The 18,182-nt window shown below is 51.8% G+C and overlaps 1 protein-coding gene across 2 annotated transcripts; it reads left to right on the forward strand.

The window, feature by feature from the left end:
• The first annotated feature begins 292 nt into the window (after positions 1-292).
• Positions 293-16,578, forward strand: FLCN (folliculin). 2 transcript variants are annotated; one of them, XM_078872788.1, is made up of 12 exons: positions 293-345; positions 1,565-2,096; positions 2,596-2,742; positions 3,211-3,432; positions 4,259-4,425; positions 4,688-4,779; positions 6,170-6,366; positions 7,833-7,946; positions 8,784-8,907; positions 9,520-9,654; positions 10,080-10,182; positions 12,649-16,578. In XM_078872788.1, exons 2-12 carry the CDS (start codon positions 1,677-1,679, stop codon positions 12,842-12,844), a joined length of 1,917 nt encoding a protein of 638 aa, XP_078728914.1. In that variant the 5' UTR covers positions 293-345; positions 1,565-1,676; the 3' UTR covers positions 12,845-16,578. The 2 variants fall into 2 exon arrangements, with proteins under 2 accessions (XP_078728914.1, XP_078728915.1); XM_078872789.1 differs by having other exon boundaries at positions 9,979-10,182; positions 12,649-12,789.
• Positions 16,579-18,182: the final 1,604 nt, after the last annotated feature.

The raw sequence follows: 18,182 nt of genomic DNA on the forward strand, positions 1-18,182 counted from the left end.
ATCACGGCGCATGCGCACTCCGTGGTGTCCATACCCCCCCCCCACACTCGCCCACGTGGGTGCCGCGTTTTCCAATCAGCGCTCGTCTCAGGCGGGGGGGATGAGGGGCGGGGGGATGAGGGGCGGAGAGGGTGGGGTGCGGGGGGGGGGGTTTGCGGTGCCTATCCTCACTGGGAAAAATAAACAGGTGGGGGTGGGGGGGTAGGAAACTGGTCACGTGCTGCCCAGTTGTCCAATAGCAGCGCACTTCTGAGCCTTATCAGCGCTGCAAAATATAAAGGTACGGGTGGGGGGGTAAGATCACGTGATCCTGTGTTGTGTGGACATCGGTGGCGCGTGATGTTGGTGAGTCCTGCGAATATACAATCGTCATAGTTTATGATATCATAACGATAACTATTACATCTAGATTTCAACTATTAACTTCTCTAAGTTATAGTCGTAACAGTATCACGACGACGTCGCTCAACGGCCTCGCACTATAACAACAATTGTAACAATTCGATGTTTGTAGTAAAACTGTGGCGGTGCTGATATGAGGAGGGAGGGAGGGATGGAGGGGAGACCTTCAGCCGCGAAAGTTTCCTCGCTCGAGCCACGGCTCTCCGTGGGCGGGAAGTCAGAATGTTCGTCCTTTGAGCAATCCGAAGAGCTATAAAGCGCTTTGTGCCACTAGAGGCCGCTGTAGAGAGAACCCCTACTAATGTACAGGGGGTATGGGGCACTCATCGTCGTTGTGAATCGCCGTCAACAACGATGTGAAGTACTCTTAGGTTTTTTCGGTAAAGTCACGTAGGTAAAAATAACTAATAAAAAATAATAGAAATAAAAATTATACATCACGACGTTTCGGAGGCAACACAAGTCTCCCGTCAAGAAATAAATAACACGAAAGAAATAACACAAGAAATAAAAACGATGTGAAACGTCGTGAGAATTTTATTGTTTTATTTTTCTACATTTATTATTTCCCGTCTACGTGACTTTACCGAAAGATCCAAGAATATAAAAAACGACGACCTGTGTACGTTGGTAACTTCTTTCGCGCCGTACGGAGGCCAACCGCGCTAATCGGAAGTCGTTCTCAGGAAATGAGTTTTCAATCTTAATCGCAGGCGACTGAAATCCAGACTCGCACCTCTGATTTGCCCGACATCTGAAGCAATGAACGAGCCAATGTGTATTTAAACGACGCGTTGATTGCTGTGTCCACGGTGTTACTGACATCGCAACGCAGTGCTCGGCACGGTGAATGGCGTGGGGGGGGGACCCAATTGTACCGTAACGACCCCCACGCTGCCTCGCCACGGTTGTGCCAGTCTTCTCCTTCTTTGGTATGGATCGACTTGAGGGTTCCAATGATACACCACGTTGCAGTGTTCATTTAGACATCAACAGGTCGAGTGTGACTGCTTCTGGTCCATGCTGGCGATGTCTCGCGGCTACAGAGTACACAAGGGCCATTGTTGATGTCTGTAGCACCGGTGCTAATGCTCCCCAGCTTGTGCTTGCCAGCACGTGCCAGTGGGAAAAAAAAGCTTACTTGTGTGTGTCTCTCTCCTAGGGCACAGCGACTTGAACCCCACGCCATCTCCGACTCCATCGGTTCGTCCGTCCGTCCGTCGTCGTCGTGATCAGCGCCGGTCGGCAAAGAAACCCGCAACCATCGCTTCACAATGAACGCCATCGTGGCGCTGTGCCACTTCTGCGAGCTGCACGGGCCCCGCACGCTATTCTGCACCCAGGCGCTGCACTCGGCGCACCCTGGGGGCGGCCCCGACTCGTGTGGCCTCCCAGGGCCGCCGGCCAGAGGAGACCTTGGCCCGGCGGGAGGAGAATCAGCAGGAGGAGCGGGAGGGGGCGATGGTGGGGCGCACGCGATGTCTCGCAGTGAAGCGGTGGACGCTCGAAATTCGATGGCGACGGCCGCGGCGGCTGGGTCTGGCTGCCACCTGGGCGGCGATGGGGGTGACGGCCGCGTGGAGATGGAGCGTGGGGTGGGGCTGGGTCGCGGCACGCGCCCGTCGTCGAGCCTTTCCGAGTCGGACGCCGGTCTCAGTGCCAGCTACGGCCCGATGACCTCGGAAATGTGCGAGGTGTGGCTGTCGTGGGACGGGCAGATCGGTTTCTTTTCGATTTAAAGCTTTCGTGACTGCAGGGATTCATCTTCTTGGTTCTTTCGGTAAAGTCACGTAGAATGGAAATAATAAAATAATAAAAATAAAACATTAAATCATTCTCACGACGTTTCGGCCACAACGCAAGCAGCCGTCCTCAGGTGGAGAGCAGGTCTGTCGAGTAGATAGTTTTATTATTTTATTATTTCCATTCTACGTGACTACCGAAAGAACCAAGAAGATCGGTTTCTGTTGCGCTTGTACAACCATGATATTTCGATTTTTAAAGACTCCTGCGACTCCTTCCCTTCTGACCCCTGTGACCCCCCTGTACTGAACCCTGTTGCTAACCCCGTGCTGACCTTTCTAAGCCCCTCCTCCAAGCCTACCCCTGTTGTGACCCCATTCCAACTTCTGACGCCCCTCCCATGCTCAACATTCTGACCCCGCCCCCCCCCCCCCCACGTTGACTCCCCAGGGCTGCCGCTCACTGGCCGCGGGCCACCCCGGCTTTGTGAGTCGCGACCGCGAGGCGAACATCAGCTACGTGAGCCACCAGCACCCGACGCGCTCCGAGGTGTTCAGCATCGTTCGCCAGGCCTGCGTGCGCAGTCTCAGCTGTGAGGTCAGCGAGGGGTCACGGTGGGGTCACGGGGAGCGTGGGGGAATGGGGTGGAGGTCGGTCAGGGTGGAGTCGTAGGATCAGGGTGTGGTCGAGTTGTGGGCTGGAGCGGGACGGATTGCGGCGAGGCCTGGCCACGAGGGATTGTGGTGGCTTGCGAGGGCCTTAGTTCAGCTCTATATATAGACCATGGTTCACGATGAGAATGACCGTGATGAACGGGGACAGTTTATGCAGCAGTGGACAGACCATGGCTGTAATTTTTTTTATATCACCAGCGAAAGTACGCTGAGGAGGAGGCCGTCATCCAGCGGCGGATAGATCGTGTCTCGTGATGACGTATTGTTGAAAAGTATTTTTGTATTTGCTTCTGCTACTCCAGGTACGCCGAAGGGTGAGGCCTTCATCCAGCAGTGAGTCGGAAGGTGGCTCACGACGCCTCTGTCGCTGCTGTCTTTGCGACCGTCGCAGGTGTGTCCGGGTCGCGAGGGCCCCATCCTCTTTGGCGACGAGCAGCAGGGCTACGTGTTCAGCCACACGTTCTTCATCAAGGACAGCCTGGCGCGCGGCTTCCAGCGCTGGTACAGCTTCATCGTGGTCACCATGGACCGCATCTACCTCATCAACTCCTGGCCCTTCCTGCTCGCCAAGCTCAAGGCCTTCATCGACGACCTGCAAAGCAAGGCCATGAGGGTGGGGCGACCAGCAGTGACGCGCGCCAGGGGGACGGAACGGGGGGAGTGGGGGTATATGATCAAGTGCGTGCGCTCGCGTGTATGTATGCGACGCTCGCAAAGACGAGCGGAGCACCGGGCAGGTAAAATACAGCAAGTTGGCACAGTATGGGGCACAGGTGGTGCATCGGCCAGTCATCTCAGTTGGTCAACCCATGGCACCTAGGTCTGCCCGGTAACCTGCCAGTGGGCCTTAACGTGCACATAGCCTGGCACAATCGCCGTGGTGACGTCACCGCCACTGAGTGGCGAATGGCGGTTGTTGTATGTATGTTGCCAGGCTTGGTGCTGGTCACCCACTAACCTCGTGTGCCGTGCCCGCCTCCATAGGTGCTCACTAACAGCACTTGCCCCAACAGTCTGTCAAAGTTATATGGGGGATCTTTGTGTTGTATGTATGCATGTGCAAATCGGAGGTGCAGGGAAGGACAACAAACTAAACACAAAAAAGCAGTTGCTACTCAGCATTCATTGGCCTTAACTGTAATAATCTCAGCAGGACCCTACTGAAAAAAAAGAGTCGTGAGGAAGTAATAATAATAATAATTCTGGATTTGAAGCTTTCGTGACTGCAAAGATTCATATTCTTAGGTTTTTTCGGTAAAGTCACGTAGGTAGAAAATAAAAATTAATAAAAGTAAAATAAAAAAAATAACAAAAATTTATTTTACTTTTATTAATTTTTATTTTTTACCTACGTGACTTTACCGAAAAAACCTAAGAATAATAATAATGACACGCGCGCGCGAGTTGGTTGTTGAGCGTTGCCCTGTGTCGCCGTGCAGGTGTTTGACTCGGAGCAGGCCGAATGTCCCCAGCGAGCGCTACGCATCAACACGGCGTTCACCCCGGGCTCCTACCTCCACCAGCGCAACGGCAGCGCCGCACGCTCCCTCCTCTCCCTCACCGCCGATGACGACCTCTGGGCTCACCTGCACACCTCCTTTGCCTGGTACCGGCTGCCCTCGTCATCATCATCACCATCGTCATCATTGTCCTGTTCCTGTCTCTTTCCCTACCCTGTTACATATTGTATCTCCGAATAGCACGGTTGGCTAGATACGTGCGAAAGAAATGCAACATACATACTGCCGCATCAACCCTCCAACCCTTACCCCTCCACCTTTTGCCCACCATCCCCTCCTCTTAACGCCCCTGCCCTGCCGTCCTGTTTCTGCCGCCCCTCTACGCTCTCTGTGGGTCACGTGACCCAGGCTACTGAAGGCTTGTGGGAGCCGTCTTACTGAGAAGCTTCTGGAGGGCGCCCCCACGGAGGACACCCTCGTGGAGATGGAGCAACGCGCCGGTAACTCGCCAACAGCGCCGAGTTCATTCTAGATTTGAAGCTTTCGTGACTGCAAGGATTCATACTCTTAGGTTTTTTTGGTAAAGTCACGTAGGTAAAAATAAATAATAAAAATAATAGAAATAATAATAGAAATAAAATAATAAATCACGACGTTTCGGAGGCAACACAAGTCTCCGTCATCAGGTGGGACCGACAGCTAGATTTACTGTATCAAGTGAGGCAAAATTCCAAGAGACAAGCTTTTAAATACAAGTTAAGGGGGGAGGGGGGAGGGGCTTATCTGAATGTGGTAGCCAATGAATGGAACGTTCTAGATTTGAAGCTTTCGTGACTGCAAGGATTCATATTCTTAGGTTTTCGGTAAAGTCACGTAGGAAAAAAATTAAAATTAAATAAAGTAAAATAAAATAAAAATCACAGTGAATCACAGTGATTTTTATTTTATTTTACTTTTATTAATTTTTATTTTTTAACTACGTGACTTTACCGAAAACCTAAGAATATGAATGGAACGTGTTGGGGGGGGTGGGCGGGGCTAAAAGAGAACAATAGGTGCACATGTTATTGTACCCGGTGTTGGTTGACAATCCAACTGCAAAAAAGGAGAGTACTGTTAAATGCTGGGGATGTCAACACTCGGTAAAGTAGAATAGTACCTGTCAAGTTCCTCCTGGGTTCCAAGGAACTAAGCAAAATAATTTACTTTAAGAGAGTTGTTCTCAACATTTTTGGTAACCAAGACCACCGCTCACTTGAAGTGATGTCGGTGGTAACCCTGTGAGGTCCGCTTGGATTGGGACGTGAAGTGGTCCACTGCAGTTGAGAGATCTGATCGGATACTTTGTTTCATGATGTGACGCTGGTAGCAAGAACATAAAATTAAGGTAAAAGACTCGAAAACAGCAGTCACAGTTTGATCAGCTTTCTATTTTGCTTATATTTTATCCATACTCGTGAGCTTTATAAAATCTAGGTTATTATTTTTCGATTTAAAGCTTTCGTGACTGCAGGGATTCATCTTCTTGGTTCCTTCGGTAAAGTCACGTAGAAGGGAAGTAATAAAATAATAAAAATAAAACATAATAATAATTCTCACTGAGAATTATTTTATTATGTTTTATTTTTATAATAATAATTCTCACTGAGAATTATTTTATTACGTTTTATTTTTATTATTTTATTACTTCCCTTCTCTACGTGACTTTACCGAAAGAACCAAGAAGATAGGTTATTATTATTATAAGTCAATCGGTCAACTTAATCGACGAATAATTCCAGCTGGAACCATTAACATCTTCCTTCGTAAGTAAATGCAATTGTCGTCATCATCATCATCACTACCCTTTGCGCTGCCCACCCGATCCCGCCGCGCGTTCGGCCGCTGAAGAGCGCGAAGAGGAGGCACGGCTGAGGCAAGACGCGGCTTCCGGTTCGGAAGGAGCCCAGTCCGCTCCGCTGCCCGTCCCCGCCGACGGCTCCTCGCGCTCCGCGGTGGGGGACGGGGGAGCGTGGGGGAGCAGAGGAGGGAGCAGCGAGACGTGGTGTGACGCACCCGTATTCCACTCCCTGCGCCACCTGCGGCAGGTGAGCACGGTGGGGGGGGGGGGGCGGATCGAGAGTCGGTGGAGAAGATTGTTACTCCTTCATGGGACCTCCTTTGCCAGTAACCAAAATATACTCATAGGGGTTTTTCCCCCTTTTTTCTGGCAACAAAACGATGTAGCCGCTCACCCCGAGCTCTCATTACTCTGGTAGTGCGTTGTCTTTGAACTGTGCGCCTTTTGGCGTCATCTGGTCGAACACCGTTTGAGACTAGGTTCTAAAGAAAGCTGTCTCTGGTGTGGACCAATCAGTTTCAAAGACAATGCATAAATTAGTATTGTTTTTTGTTTGCATTTCACTGCAAGTATTGTGGTTAATGTAAGCATGATTCGTTGCAAAAGGTGTCAGTTTTGTTGCCAGAAAAAAGGGGAAAAACCCTATTAGTATTGTTACTCCTATTATTTCTTTCCCCCCACTCGGCATCCATGCCGGGCTGGGCCGCGTCAGCCCGGCTCGGATCAGGAGGCACCAGCTTGTTTTTCCACTGCAGAAGCTGAGCTGTGCCACTGTAATTTAGATTGAAAACGAATTTCTTTAGAACTGCTTTTTATGGTTATTTATTATCCTTCCCCCACACCTCCAATTAGCACATTTGGCCATGTACGACGCGAAATAAGTTCAACATGTACACGTACAACTAAAAATTCTGATTCTGACGTCGTGCACAACCTTCCAAGTTGAGATGCGTGGAGAGACGTGCCATTAGCCTCGCCCCTGACCCTGCTTGCCCCGAAGCCAATGGAGAATGCAGAACATAAAATAGCCAGTGGAGATAACGACCTGTACCGTGAAGGCCATTTTTGTGTTTAATTGTCCACCGCCGCACCTGATTAGCATGGTTGGCTATGTACGGTGCGAAAGAAGTTCAACGTACACACACAAGGCCCTGCCCTGTCTCGGGTTTGATGAGTGAGAAAAATTATAATGCTCCGATTGATGCTCCTGCTGTTGTGGAGTGACTCATGCAGCCAGCTTCTGGCTGCAGGGTTTTGGTAGTACATGTTGTTTATGTCATTTTTTGTGAAAATTCCGTCACAGTTCCTATGATCACTGTTTCATTGGTTTCATGGCTTTATTTTGGTGATTTCGAAAAGTGTATTGGTTTAGCCATGTTTGTTTGTTGTAGTACAGAGTTAGACTGATGGCCTTAATCTAAGTTGTCTTGTGGTTGTTGTTGGTTGTTTGACTTGCATCCCACTGGGATTTTTGCACACAGCGTTGGTGTACGGTGTTTTTTTCTGCAATATTTTGCTGTCTTTTCTTAGATTTTCTGTTTGCACTCAGTCACATATTCACTTTAAGATGTTTTCTTGTTCATGTTTTTGTTTTTTGTTTGTTGCGGTTGCACCCGATTCAAGAGCCGAATGGCTCACAGGGCTATACCTAATACATGAACTTGAAATGAACTTAAGTGGAAAAGAGGCGTAATAAGTGTCGTTTTCCTGCAGGTGTTGGGGCCGGCATGGTTCCGTGTGCTGACGTGGCACGTGCTCATGGGGAACCAGGTGGTGTGGCAGGCCGACGACAGAAGAATGATGCAATCTGCCTTCGACGTGCTCAAGGTACAGTGGTGTCCACGCACGTCGTTTAAACTTGAAGTCCTGCGAGACGCGGACAAGTTGCCGCCGATGAACACTGTTGGCTACATTCGCTGCGGAAAAAGTTCAACACACATACGCCGGGTGACCCGCAGGTTAGAGACACTGTGTAGGAACCGCTGAGATCTTTGGGTTTGATGTCAGGTTTCAGTCGCCAAAGTGGGTACGTGTGCATGCGTGTGTGTGTCTGTACTTGTGTGGGGAACGGTAGTGTAGCGGTTAGCACTACGCTGCGCTACGAACCCGGCGACCCGAGTTCGATTCCCGCTCACGGCCAACACCAGTGACGATTATCTGAACCGGTCTTGGGCCTCCCCGAGGTCGACTCGGCCTCAAATAAGTACCTGGTTGCAGTCTGTAAACATCACCACTAGGGAGAGAAAAGCGGTCGGGCATGGTGCTGGCCACCCACCCCCTCGTGTGCCGTGCCGGCCTTCATAGGTCCTCGCTAACAGCACTTGCCCCAAAAGACTTAAGGATATACTGGGGGGTCTTTGTACTTGTGTGTGCACAGTGACTGTTGTTGCAGAGACAATTAGTTGTGTGATGCTTAATTCCCCCAGCAATTATATAGTTTGTCAAGATCCGAGGATCACAGTTCAATTCAATAACCTCTAACCCTTTTTTGTCGTCTCGTCTGCGTCTTGTTTCAAAAAAAATTTCTGTCTCGCTTGCATTGCCTTGTCCACCCTTGTCCATCCTGTCGGCATGAATTGAGAATATCCGATTCCACGCGCGCAGCCCAGCGAGCGCGGATCGTGGTCTGAGGAGACTCGGCGCGTGTGCGTTGCGTGCCCACAGACGATGCTGCCTGTGGGCTGCGTGCGGATCATTGCGCACAGCGAGGAGTACAAGGAATCCTACCACTGCAACTTCCTGGGCCTCCTTCCAGGAGTGCCGCTGCCTCCACACGTGGCCGTCTCCGGTACGCACGCACGCACAGAAGAACAATAACAACTGTAGTAGAAGATAAGAATACGAGCGATAACGGATCACCCTTTTTGGCCAAGGCCATGACATCATCACGTGTGTCCTCTCACGATGTTACACGTCATACGTTGTAGTGACATCATCTCACTGCGCGGCTAGGGGAGCCTGAGTAATCGTCCACGTGATTTTTAGTCGATCAATGGACTGACCTGTACGAGCATGTGCGTGTGTGCATTTGTGCGTGTGTGCATTTGTGCGTGTGTGTACGTGCGTGTGTGCGTGCGTGCGTCCTGCGGGGATCGGTAGTGTAGCGGTTAGCGCGCTGCGCTATGAACCTGGCGACCGGGGTTCGATTCCCGCTCACGGCCAACACCAGTGACGATTATCTGAACCGGTCTTGGGCCTCCCCTAGGTCGACTCAGCCTTAAATGAGTACCTGGTGCGGTGTGTAAACATCGCCACTGGGGAGACAAAGGCGGTAGGGCGTGGTGCTGGCCACCCACCCCCTCGTGTACCGTTCCGGCCTTCATAGGTGCTCGCTAACAGCACTTGCCCCTACAGTCTGTTAAGGCTATATGGGGGATCTTTGTCTTTGTGCGTCCTGCAGAGTTCTACGTGCTGGTGGAGGCGCGCGGCCCCGCGCTGCGGCGCGTTTACCCCGACCTCTCGGCGCTGGAGCACGACCCCCTTCTCAAGTACGAGTTCTCGCTCAGCTCCGGATCGCCCGCCACCTCCGACAGAGGTGAGGACCGTGCCCGTACACCCACTCGCTCGCTCACTCACTCGCTCGCTAACTCACTCGCTGGCTCACCCAGTCACTTGTATGCGAATTCAATCACCAACCCACTCACTCACCAAACCACTTGCTTGTTTTATCACTCGATCACCCACTTATTCATCCACTCACGCACCCACTCAACACTTCCACTTACCAACCCACTCACTCGCCCACTCACTCACTCACTCGATCACTGCCTTTCTCACCAAGTCACTAAGCCGCTCACTCGATCACTCTCTGATTCGCCGCATCGTTCTCATTTGATCTGAACGTAGTGTTTTATTACAGGCGGTTGCATCTCTCCTCCGGCACCGTCGCCTCGTCATGAGCGATGCATTCTCTCCGTAAACCACCCAAACCCCCCACCAAACCCCGACCCGCGACTGCAGGCCCCACGATACTCAACCGGCTGGAGGCGGCGCTGGCCAACGAGAGCCTCTCTCTCTCCGTGGTGGAGCAGTGTGTGCAGTGTCTCAAGGAGGAGTGGATGAAGTGAGTTGCCGCGTGCGGTCCACATCACCGGCGAGCCACCATGAGCCGTTCCCCGACGCGCCCCCGTGCGGTTTTAAACTAAAAACTAAAACTATTATTTTTTTATTTTGCCAGGTGTAACGCCCACCGAGTCATGTAGCTCTTTTTTCCGAAGCGACCTGGCTATCGCAATTCATAGCTCAACGAAGTGGCTTATCGCCACGTGGAACTTTAAAGCGGCAGCCAAATGCTCTAAATGCACGTTGATTCTAAATGCGGAGGGGAAAAAACCGCAGGACCCGGAGAAAATCCACGGGGAGAGAGACATGCAAACTCCAAATATACACGCGTCAAGGTCGGAATCGAACCCCCACGACCTGCTGTATACCAGGCGAGGTAGTTAACATCTCGCTACCGTGTTCCAGGGATGGGGGAACCCACGGTCCGTGGACCGGCCACGGCCCAAGAATTGAGTCCGACGACCTTGTTTCGTATTGTCGGTGACTTAATGTCACACTGACTTCATTTGATCCAAATACGTCACCGACAAAAAAGACGACGCGTTCTGTGTGTGAAATACGCATCGTCGTATTACAAATAACACGCGACGGCACCTCCCGCAGCTTGCGTGGCGAAACACATTTAGTAGCCGCCGCCGCCGCTGCTAGCCCCCCCCTCCCCCACATCCGTCGAGCGCCACCGCACTTCACGCGATTCCCGCCACGTCGCCGAGTCTCCCGTTCGGCAAAATCAATTTGCGGCTTCACGCCGAACGCGAGAAAGCTGTCGGGAGGAACGCCTTCCCCACGGGAGCGAGCCTACTCCGATGTGGGCCCCACGTGGGGGCACACCGTGCAAATTGACGCCGCATTCAAAACTACGTTCGCATCAACGGTGGTACGTCATCATCGTGACGACCTGACTCGTCCTGTAGTAGTGATGGGCGTCGTCGTGGGAATAGTTTCCTGTTCGGGAACATTTTGCTCGTCACGGGAGGAAACCGGACTACCCGTGTACGAGGCGATAACACCCGAGGCTCCGCGCTGATAGGTTCAACAATCCGCTGCGTTAGCTGCATCCCCCTGGTCACCTCGCGGCCTACACAATCCGCCAGCGAGAAACCGAAACCAACCATTCCCTTCCAGAGCGGTGGATCGCGACCGTGCACCGCCAATCGCGCCGGACGCTGCCGGAGGGAAATGGTCGACGCGCCGGATTTGTGCAATTCAAAGGTCTCCGCTTCGATCTCCCGGCGCCGTAGTTAAAATAATGATGCAGGTTTCTGCATCATTATCCCCACCCTTCATCACCCCTCCCCCCCATTATTTATACACCCAGCTATATAAATGGGTGCACCCCAGAGGTTGCAATCGGGTACCCGATACCCGTACCCGGCCGGGTATCGGGTACGGGTGCCCTTACCCGGCCGGGTACGGGTACCCGTTTGCGACCTTGGTGCGGCCGGGTACGGGTAAGGAATCAAAACCCGTTTGCGACCTCTGGTGCACCCCTAGTCGATTGGCAGTTGTGTGTGGTGCCGTAAAGAATGGGCACTTCCACCCCGTGGATAAGGAGGCCACTGTACCCTCTAAGAGGAGCTCCTTAGAGCCCCCTCTTGTGTGTAGGCCCCTCTGCCAGCAGTGGCATTGAGCAACCCAATTGCAAAAATGAAATCGGTGATTTCATTTGCTGGTGCCCAATCAAGACTACTGGTCGCTGCGCCACCCTGCCAGGATGTGTCCCCCCCCCCCCCCCCCTTCTGTTACTAAGGTCACAATACACTATACTATACTCTTTCGCACATCACGTGCCAGATGCCTCTCAAGTCAGCGCAGCGCCAGTAAGGCCGTTTGTGCCATGTTGTGCACTCTCGTGTATTTGTCGGCGCAAAACGTGTGGCGCCGGTGTTTCCCGCGCGCGCATCAAAAAATAAACGTTCCTGCGTGCTAGCCGTGCCACAGCCTGTATCTTCCCCATCAATGCACGAGGGTGGGGGGGTGGGGGGTGGAACCACATGGCCCACGTGCAGAGAACCGCCACTTCTCAAATCCGTCCCGTCGCCATATTTATATTTGTTTGCGTGGTTTGTTTACCTTGCCTGTAATGTGCACTCCTGCCGTGTTTTTCTATTAAACTAAACTTTTTTTTATATTCTTGGTTCTTTCGGTAACAACACACTTTTAATTTTCCTGTTGTTTCCCATCCTCCATATGTGTCCAAAGAGAGCCACTTTCCTTCCCATCACTGCCTGCATCGACGGGTCTTCTCCGTGCAACCTTTTCCTAACTCCCATGTTGGTCACTCTTTGGGTCCAGCTTAGATGCGGCATCCTGCATCGTAAGCTGGATTTCCCCGGTATAAATAGATATTCTGATTATGAAATTTTGTACCACGCTACCCCGCGACCCTCCAATCCGTTGCCTCTGACCCAACCCTCCGTCCCTGCTCCCCCTGCCCCGACTCCCCGCCCCCCCCCCCACTGTGCAGCAAGGTGAAGGTGCTGTTCAAGTTCACCAAGGTGGAGAACCGCTCGCGTGAGGACACGCACCGCCTGCTCGCCGTGCTGGGGGCGGCCGACGAGGACAACGTGAAGCTGCTCAAGTTCTGGATGACGGGCCTCAGCTCCGCCTACCGCTGCCACCTCCGCTCCGCCGTGCGCGTGGGCGGCACCGCCTGCACGTGACGGCCCGCGGCGCAGTGCTGACGGTGCCGGTGATGGCTGGTGATGGTGATGATGGTGGTGGTGGCGGTGACGAAGATGGCTCTGCTGTGCCGTCGTGGAGATTTTGGAACTCGGTTAATAAGTGGGGGGGGGGTTTCGTGTAATGCTTGTGGAAGGGGGTGGGGACGCGGCACCCCCACCCCCTTCAGCCGTGACTTTCAGAATAGATTGTCCGAACGTACGCGAGCAGGTTAGGGGGGCGCGTGTGAAACGATCGACTCTGTGAACATCCGAGGAAAACGACGGTTGCGTCCGTGCGCAAATACTGCACCGGCTCATGACTGCTGGCGATAGCGATGATGACTCTGCCGTGTCGCCGTGGCGATTTTCCTAATCGTCGTCGGCCTTCGTCAGTGCACTGCTGCGCGAGGGCCTGTCCAGGTCGTCGCCACCTCTCGCGATCGTGTCGATTTAACGATCCGCCCGGGACCTGCGCGCAACAGCTAAATTCGTCGCTCCGTCCCCTGGCTGTGGACGTTCTCTCTCGGTTCCCTTCCGTTCCTTGGCCCGTAACTCCATCGTCGGTCTTGAACGCTGCCACCCTCCCTTCCGGGTCATGACGTGTCCTTGCCGAGCGTTTGAATGACCTTCATTTACCTGCGTCTGCTCTCCAATCCACGTGTTCCTCTTTTGACGGTGCCGTTCCAATCGTTGACCCCCCCCCCCGCCCGCCTTTGCTTCTTTGTGCACTTTTCAGTTTTTGTTCCGTTTTGTCAATGACCTACATTGTTGACACTCGTAGTGCGGACCTCCCATGAGAGGGATGAAACTGTGTCGTCGGAGGCCTAATGTCGGTGCTGTGACTGCTGCGGGGGGACATGGCGTGACGGAAGTGATGGGGGAGGCGCTGGCGAAGTCGAACAACATCGCACCTCGATGAAACGTTTCACTTTAACTGAAGCGCCTACCCAGCCACGGAGGAGCTACCAACTGAATTCTGGTGGAAGGGTTCGGAATCGGGGAGGTACATACATTCGTTTTATGGGGGGCATTGACCCCATCCCCCCGCCCCCCCCCCTCCCTGCCAAGGCCTCTCAAAGAATCACCACTGGGTGGCGGTGGAGCTGTATCCAGGCTGTGGCTGAGCTCTTGACAACCACAGTAGTGATGAAGAATGCTAATGAGAGCCCACCTTGGTTGGGTGCCACAATGGCGAGCTGTTAACGCCCTCGCCCGGTATACAGGAGGTCGTGGGTTCGATCGCGTCCCTGATGCCTGCTGTTTATTTGGAGTTTGCATGTTCTTCCCGTGGTCGTGTGGATTTTTCTCCGGGTCCTCCTGTTTTAACCCTCCACATTTAGAATCGACATGCTTTTAAGAGTATTTGGCTGCTATAAATTTCCACACGATGAGCCGCTTTGGTGCGCTATCATTTGTGGCCAGTTCGCTTTTGAACAAGAGCTATTTAGCTCGGTGGGCCTTACCTGCTAAAATAAAAAATAGTTACAAAAATGGTTTATAGTTTGCCATGTTGCTGGGACCGGAGGGATTCATAATCGCCGTGTCTCGGCCACTCGGGCCAGCACCGCTGAAATGCGTTCGAATCTGCGTTTCAGCCGCCCACGATTAAACCGGGTGATCAAGTGCAGTGGCTCGATTGCCTTGGCCAAAGTCGACAATGCACAGGAAGCGAGCAAGTTTAACTTTGGTCCCGCACTTAATTTGACGAAGTTCCAGCTCTTTGAGGATTAAAATGTTGGGTTTACTCGCCCAAGGAACGTTAACTTTCGTGCGGCGGAACGAGGTGGGAAAGTGCTGCCACCACCACCCCTATCGTGCGGACCAGAGGTCACTGGAAAGAATCCCTGTTCTACTTATTTTGCTAAATGTAATTTCTTAATTGACGTGCGGTGTGAGTTACGTGTGACGCGTGCACTTCGCATGGCGTGTAAACGCCGCGCCCCTGGTGTGCTGTGGCCAAAGAGGTTTTGTTGACGGAGCGACCTGGGTTCTAGTTCTGTGATGTCACCTTCGCTGGGTATGTTCCGTGACATGGGGTGATGCACTGCCCACCACGTGATGGTTCCGAAGCGGTAATGTATTCTGTCTCTGCACAATTTTAAACGTAATTGTAATTAAACGATACCTTGAACACACAATGCGCGGAGTAATCGCGAGTCGTGTGCAAGCTTTTCGGCAGCGTAGAGCCGATCTGACAATGACCACGATTGACGTACAACATCGCGTAATCCGACTCGCTGGGGACATCGGCGGATAAGAGAACAGGTCAGGTATGTTAGCTTCGGTAAAGATGACAGCTGCACCGTTATGCACGTGCACGCATCGCTTCCTGGACAGAAATCCCGCGGTGCTTTTTAAGCGCGTGATGGTGGCTTGCCTGTGACTTTCAGAATAGATTGTCCGAACGGACGCGAGGAGGTTGGGGGGCGCGTGTGGAACGATCGACTCTGTGAACATCCGAGGGAAACGACGGTTGCGTCCGTGCGCAAATGCTGCACCGGGTGTGCGCGGTTGTCTGGTCGGAGCGGGATTAGCGGCGGTCGGATATGCGACGTCGCACTGCGTCGTGAAGCGTCAGCGCCGTCGCGATGATGACGATGAAGGTGGTGGCTGCAGTCGGTGCCGACGTCGCGTCGTTGGCACGGGCCCTGGCGCGAGGATTCGGCTCTCGATGCCACAAACTGCGTCTCTTTCGTTGGCCGAGCACAAGGCGCACAAGGCACAAAAGGCTCAACATTTGAAGCGGGCAGCAACAAACGGCACTTAAAGTTGTAACGGATAAGAGTTGACGTTTCTCTGGAAATGAGACGATGCTGGGAGGAGGGAATTTCAAAGTGGAGTAGTGTGCGGGGGGGGGAAGACGCAAACAGAGAAGCGGTGTGACCTGAAGTGTGGTGGGTGGGTGCGTGCGTGCGTGCGTTGAATGAGTTGTTGGGGACCTGCATTGTGTGGTGGTAGAACGCAGTGCGGATGAAGTGAAACAGCCTGACAGACCGAGTCCTCAACATGCGTGGAGGAAGAATCAATGGGGGAAGTTGCACAGTGACCGTGGTAGTCGCGATAGCAGAGTGATAAGTAGGCGACAGACGGCCGCCGGTGAGCGAGTGGCTGTCATGAATCCGTGAGTGCCGGTTCATCGATCTTCCCCCACCGCTGCGTTACTCTGAATTCTCTAAAGTGCAGCAGCAGCAGCAGCGAGCCAGCTAGGAAGCGGGATGCTCCAGCCTTCGAGGTTTGCGATGACGGCTGCGATTCTTAATGCTGTTCACGCATCGATGGCGGCAGTAATTGCGTTATGGAAATTGTTTGTAACCCGATCACTCGCTCGCTGCGTTCGCCCGCGGTGTGATTTTTGCAGTCACGTCCGCCACGTCGCGCATGGCTCCCCCCCCCCCAAACCGACATCACCCCCCCCCACCTCCCTGTGCCTTGGTTTTTTATCATTGAGTAGAGGTCACCGGGTGGCTCAGAGGTCAGAGTGCTGAGCCGGCTCCGCTGTGACCACTGGGTTATAATTCGGGTGTCGGTCACTGGCTTTGCTTAAACCGAAGTGTAGCGAGTTGATGGTTTCATTGACTCGCATAGAGACCCATAGACTTGTAGCTTGAAACATGGGTACTAATAGAGAAACGGCCAGTACTTATATACGGAGACCCATAGACACGCATAGAGACTCCTTGTGCAATTATTTAGACTTGAGTTGTGATTAAACCGGGTTCACAAGCGCAGTGAGGTTATGGTTGCAGCCCGGTGACCGGTGGACTGCACAATAAACCGTCTCAATAAATGTGGTGCTGCGCTTAATTTGCCTAAATCGCAGCCTTGTCAATTAAACACATTTAGTTTCTACTGATGCGGCAAACAAGACCTGCTTGTGTGACAGAGTGGGTGGGGAAAAGTGCTGCAGCCTGTGAGGAACGGAGGCGCGCGAGACATTATCTCGGGCGGTAGCTCTGTGGTGTCCACCTCCGTGGGCCACTTTCTAGCACGAAGAAGGGTTTGCTGCTGTTCTGCGAGAGATCCGAGCGAATTCATCGTCTCAAGACGCCAATCGCCGCTAGCTTTTTCACAATGAAATTGGTAAAAAAAAAATGATCAGCTATAAATATTTTTAAGGCCTGAGGTGAGGCTAGTCAATCGGGCATTGATTGGGTGCCACCAGTATCACATTAAGCTCGTGCGGGGCCTGTAGCATATGTTATTAAGGGGCCCTAAATAAAAAAACACAATTATAAACACATTTTAACTTGCACAGTAAAGTAATTGTATTTTTTCATTTACTATACAGCCAGATAATACAACAAATCGCTAACCTTAAACACCCAGTCGTTCATTAAAGTTGAAGGCGGTATAGTACTATAGTAATAGAGCAAGTGCAGAATCACTGAACCGGAATTGTTAATCTTCTTTGTTCTTTCGGTAAAGTCACGTAGAAGGGAAATAATAACATAATAAAAATATACGGCTGCTTCCGTTGTGGCCGAAACGTCGTGAGAATTATTTTATTATGTTTTATTATTTTATTATTTCCCTTCTACGTGACTTTACCAAAAGAACCAAGAAGATGAATCCCTGCAGTCACGAAGGCTTTAAATCGAAATTTAAATGTTTTTATATTTTACCAGGTAAGGCCCACGGCTACGTAGCTCTTTTTCAGAAGCGACCTGGCCACAAATGATAGCTCAACGAAGTGGCTTATCACGTGGAAATGTATAGCAACCAAACACTTTCAACGCGTGTTTCTAAATTTGTAGGGGAAAACCGGAGGATCCGGTGAAAAATCCACGCGACCACGGGGAAAGAGACACGCAAACTCCATATACACAGCTGGCGTCAGTGGTCGCGATCAAACCCACGGCCTCCTGCGCTTACAGGCGAGGTGGTTAACATCTCGCCATACCGTTGTAAGGTAAACAAAAAACCCTGTTGGTCTCATTGTTTCTGTTGGATTGTGATGCCATCCCTTCTCGTCTGTGCGGTGTTGGTGCGAAAGTCCTCCGCACCGCTCGGTCCGACTGGGTCCCCATTGCTCTCAGCCGTGGCCCCCTGGCAACCTCAATTCTAGATTTGAAGCTTTCATGACTGCAAGGATTCATACTCTTAGTTCTTTCGGTAAAGTCTCGTAGGTAAAAAATGAAATTAAAATACATTTTTTAAAAATATAAATATATTTTTTTCTTAATTTTAATTTCATTTTTTAGCTACGTGACTTTACCGAAAGAACTAAGAGTATGAACCTCAATTCGGCCACACTGTTGGTTTAATGGCTTCTTAAATTGACGGTAAAAACGCCACTTAAATCAATCAGTTGATCAATCGGCTAAAATTGCACTCGCGC

This window comes from Lampetra fluviatilis, chromosome 35 (assembly GCF_964198595.1).
Source record: "Lampetra fluviatilis chromosome 35, kcLamFluv1.1, whole genome shotgun sequence".
In the NCBI taxonomy this organism is placed as follows: domain Eukaryota; kingdom Metazoa; phylum Chordata; class Hyperoartia; order Petromyzontiformes; family Petromyzontidae; genus Lampetra; species Lampetra fluviatilis.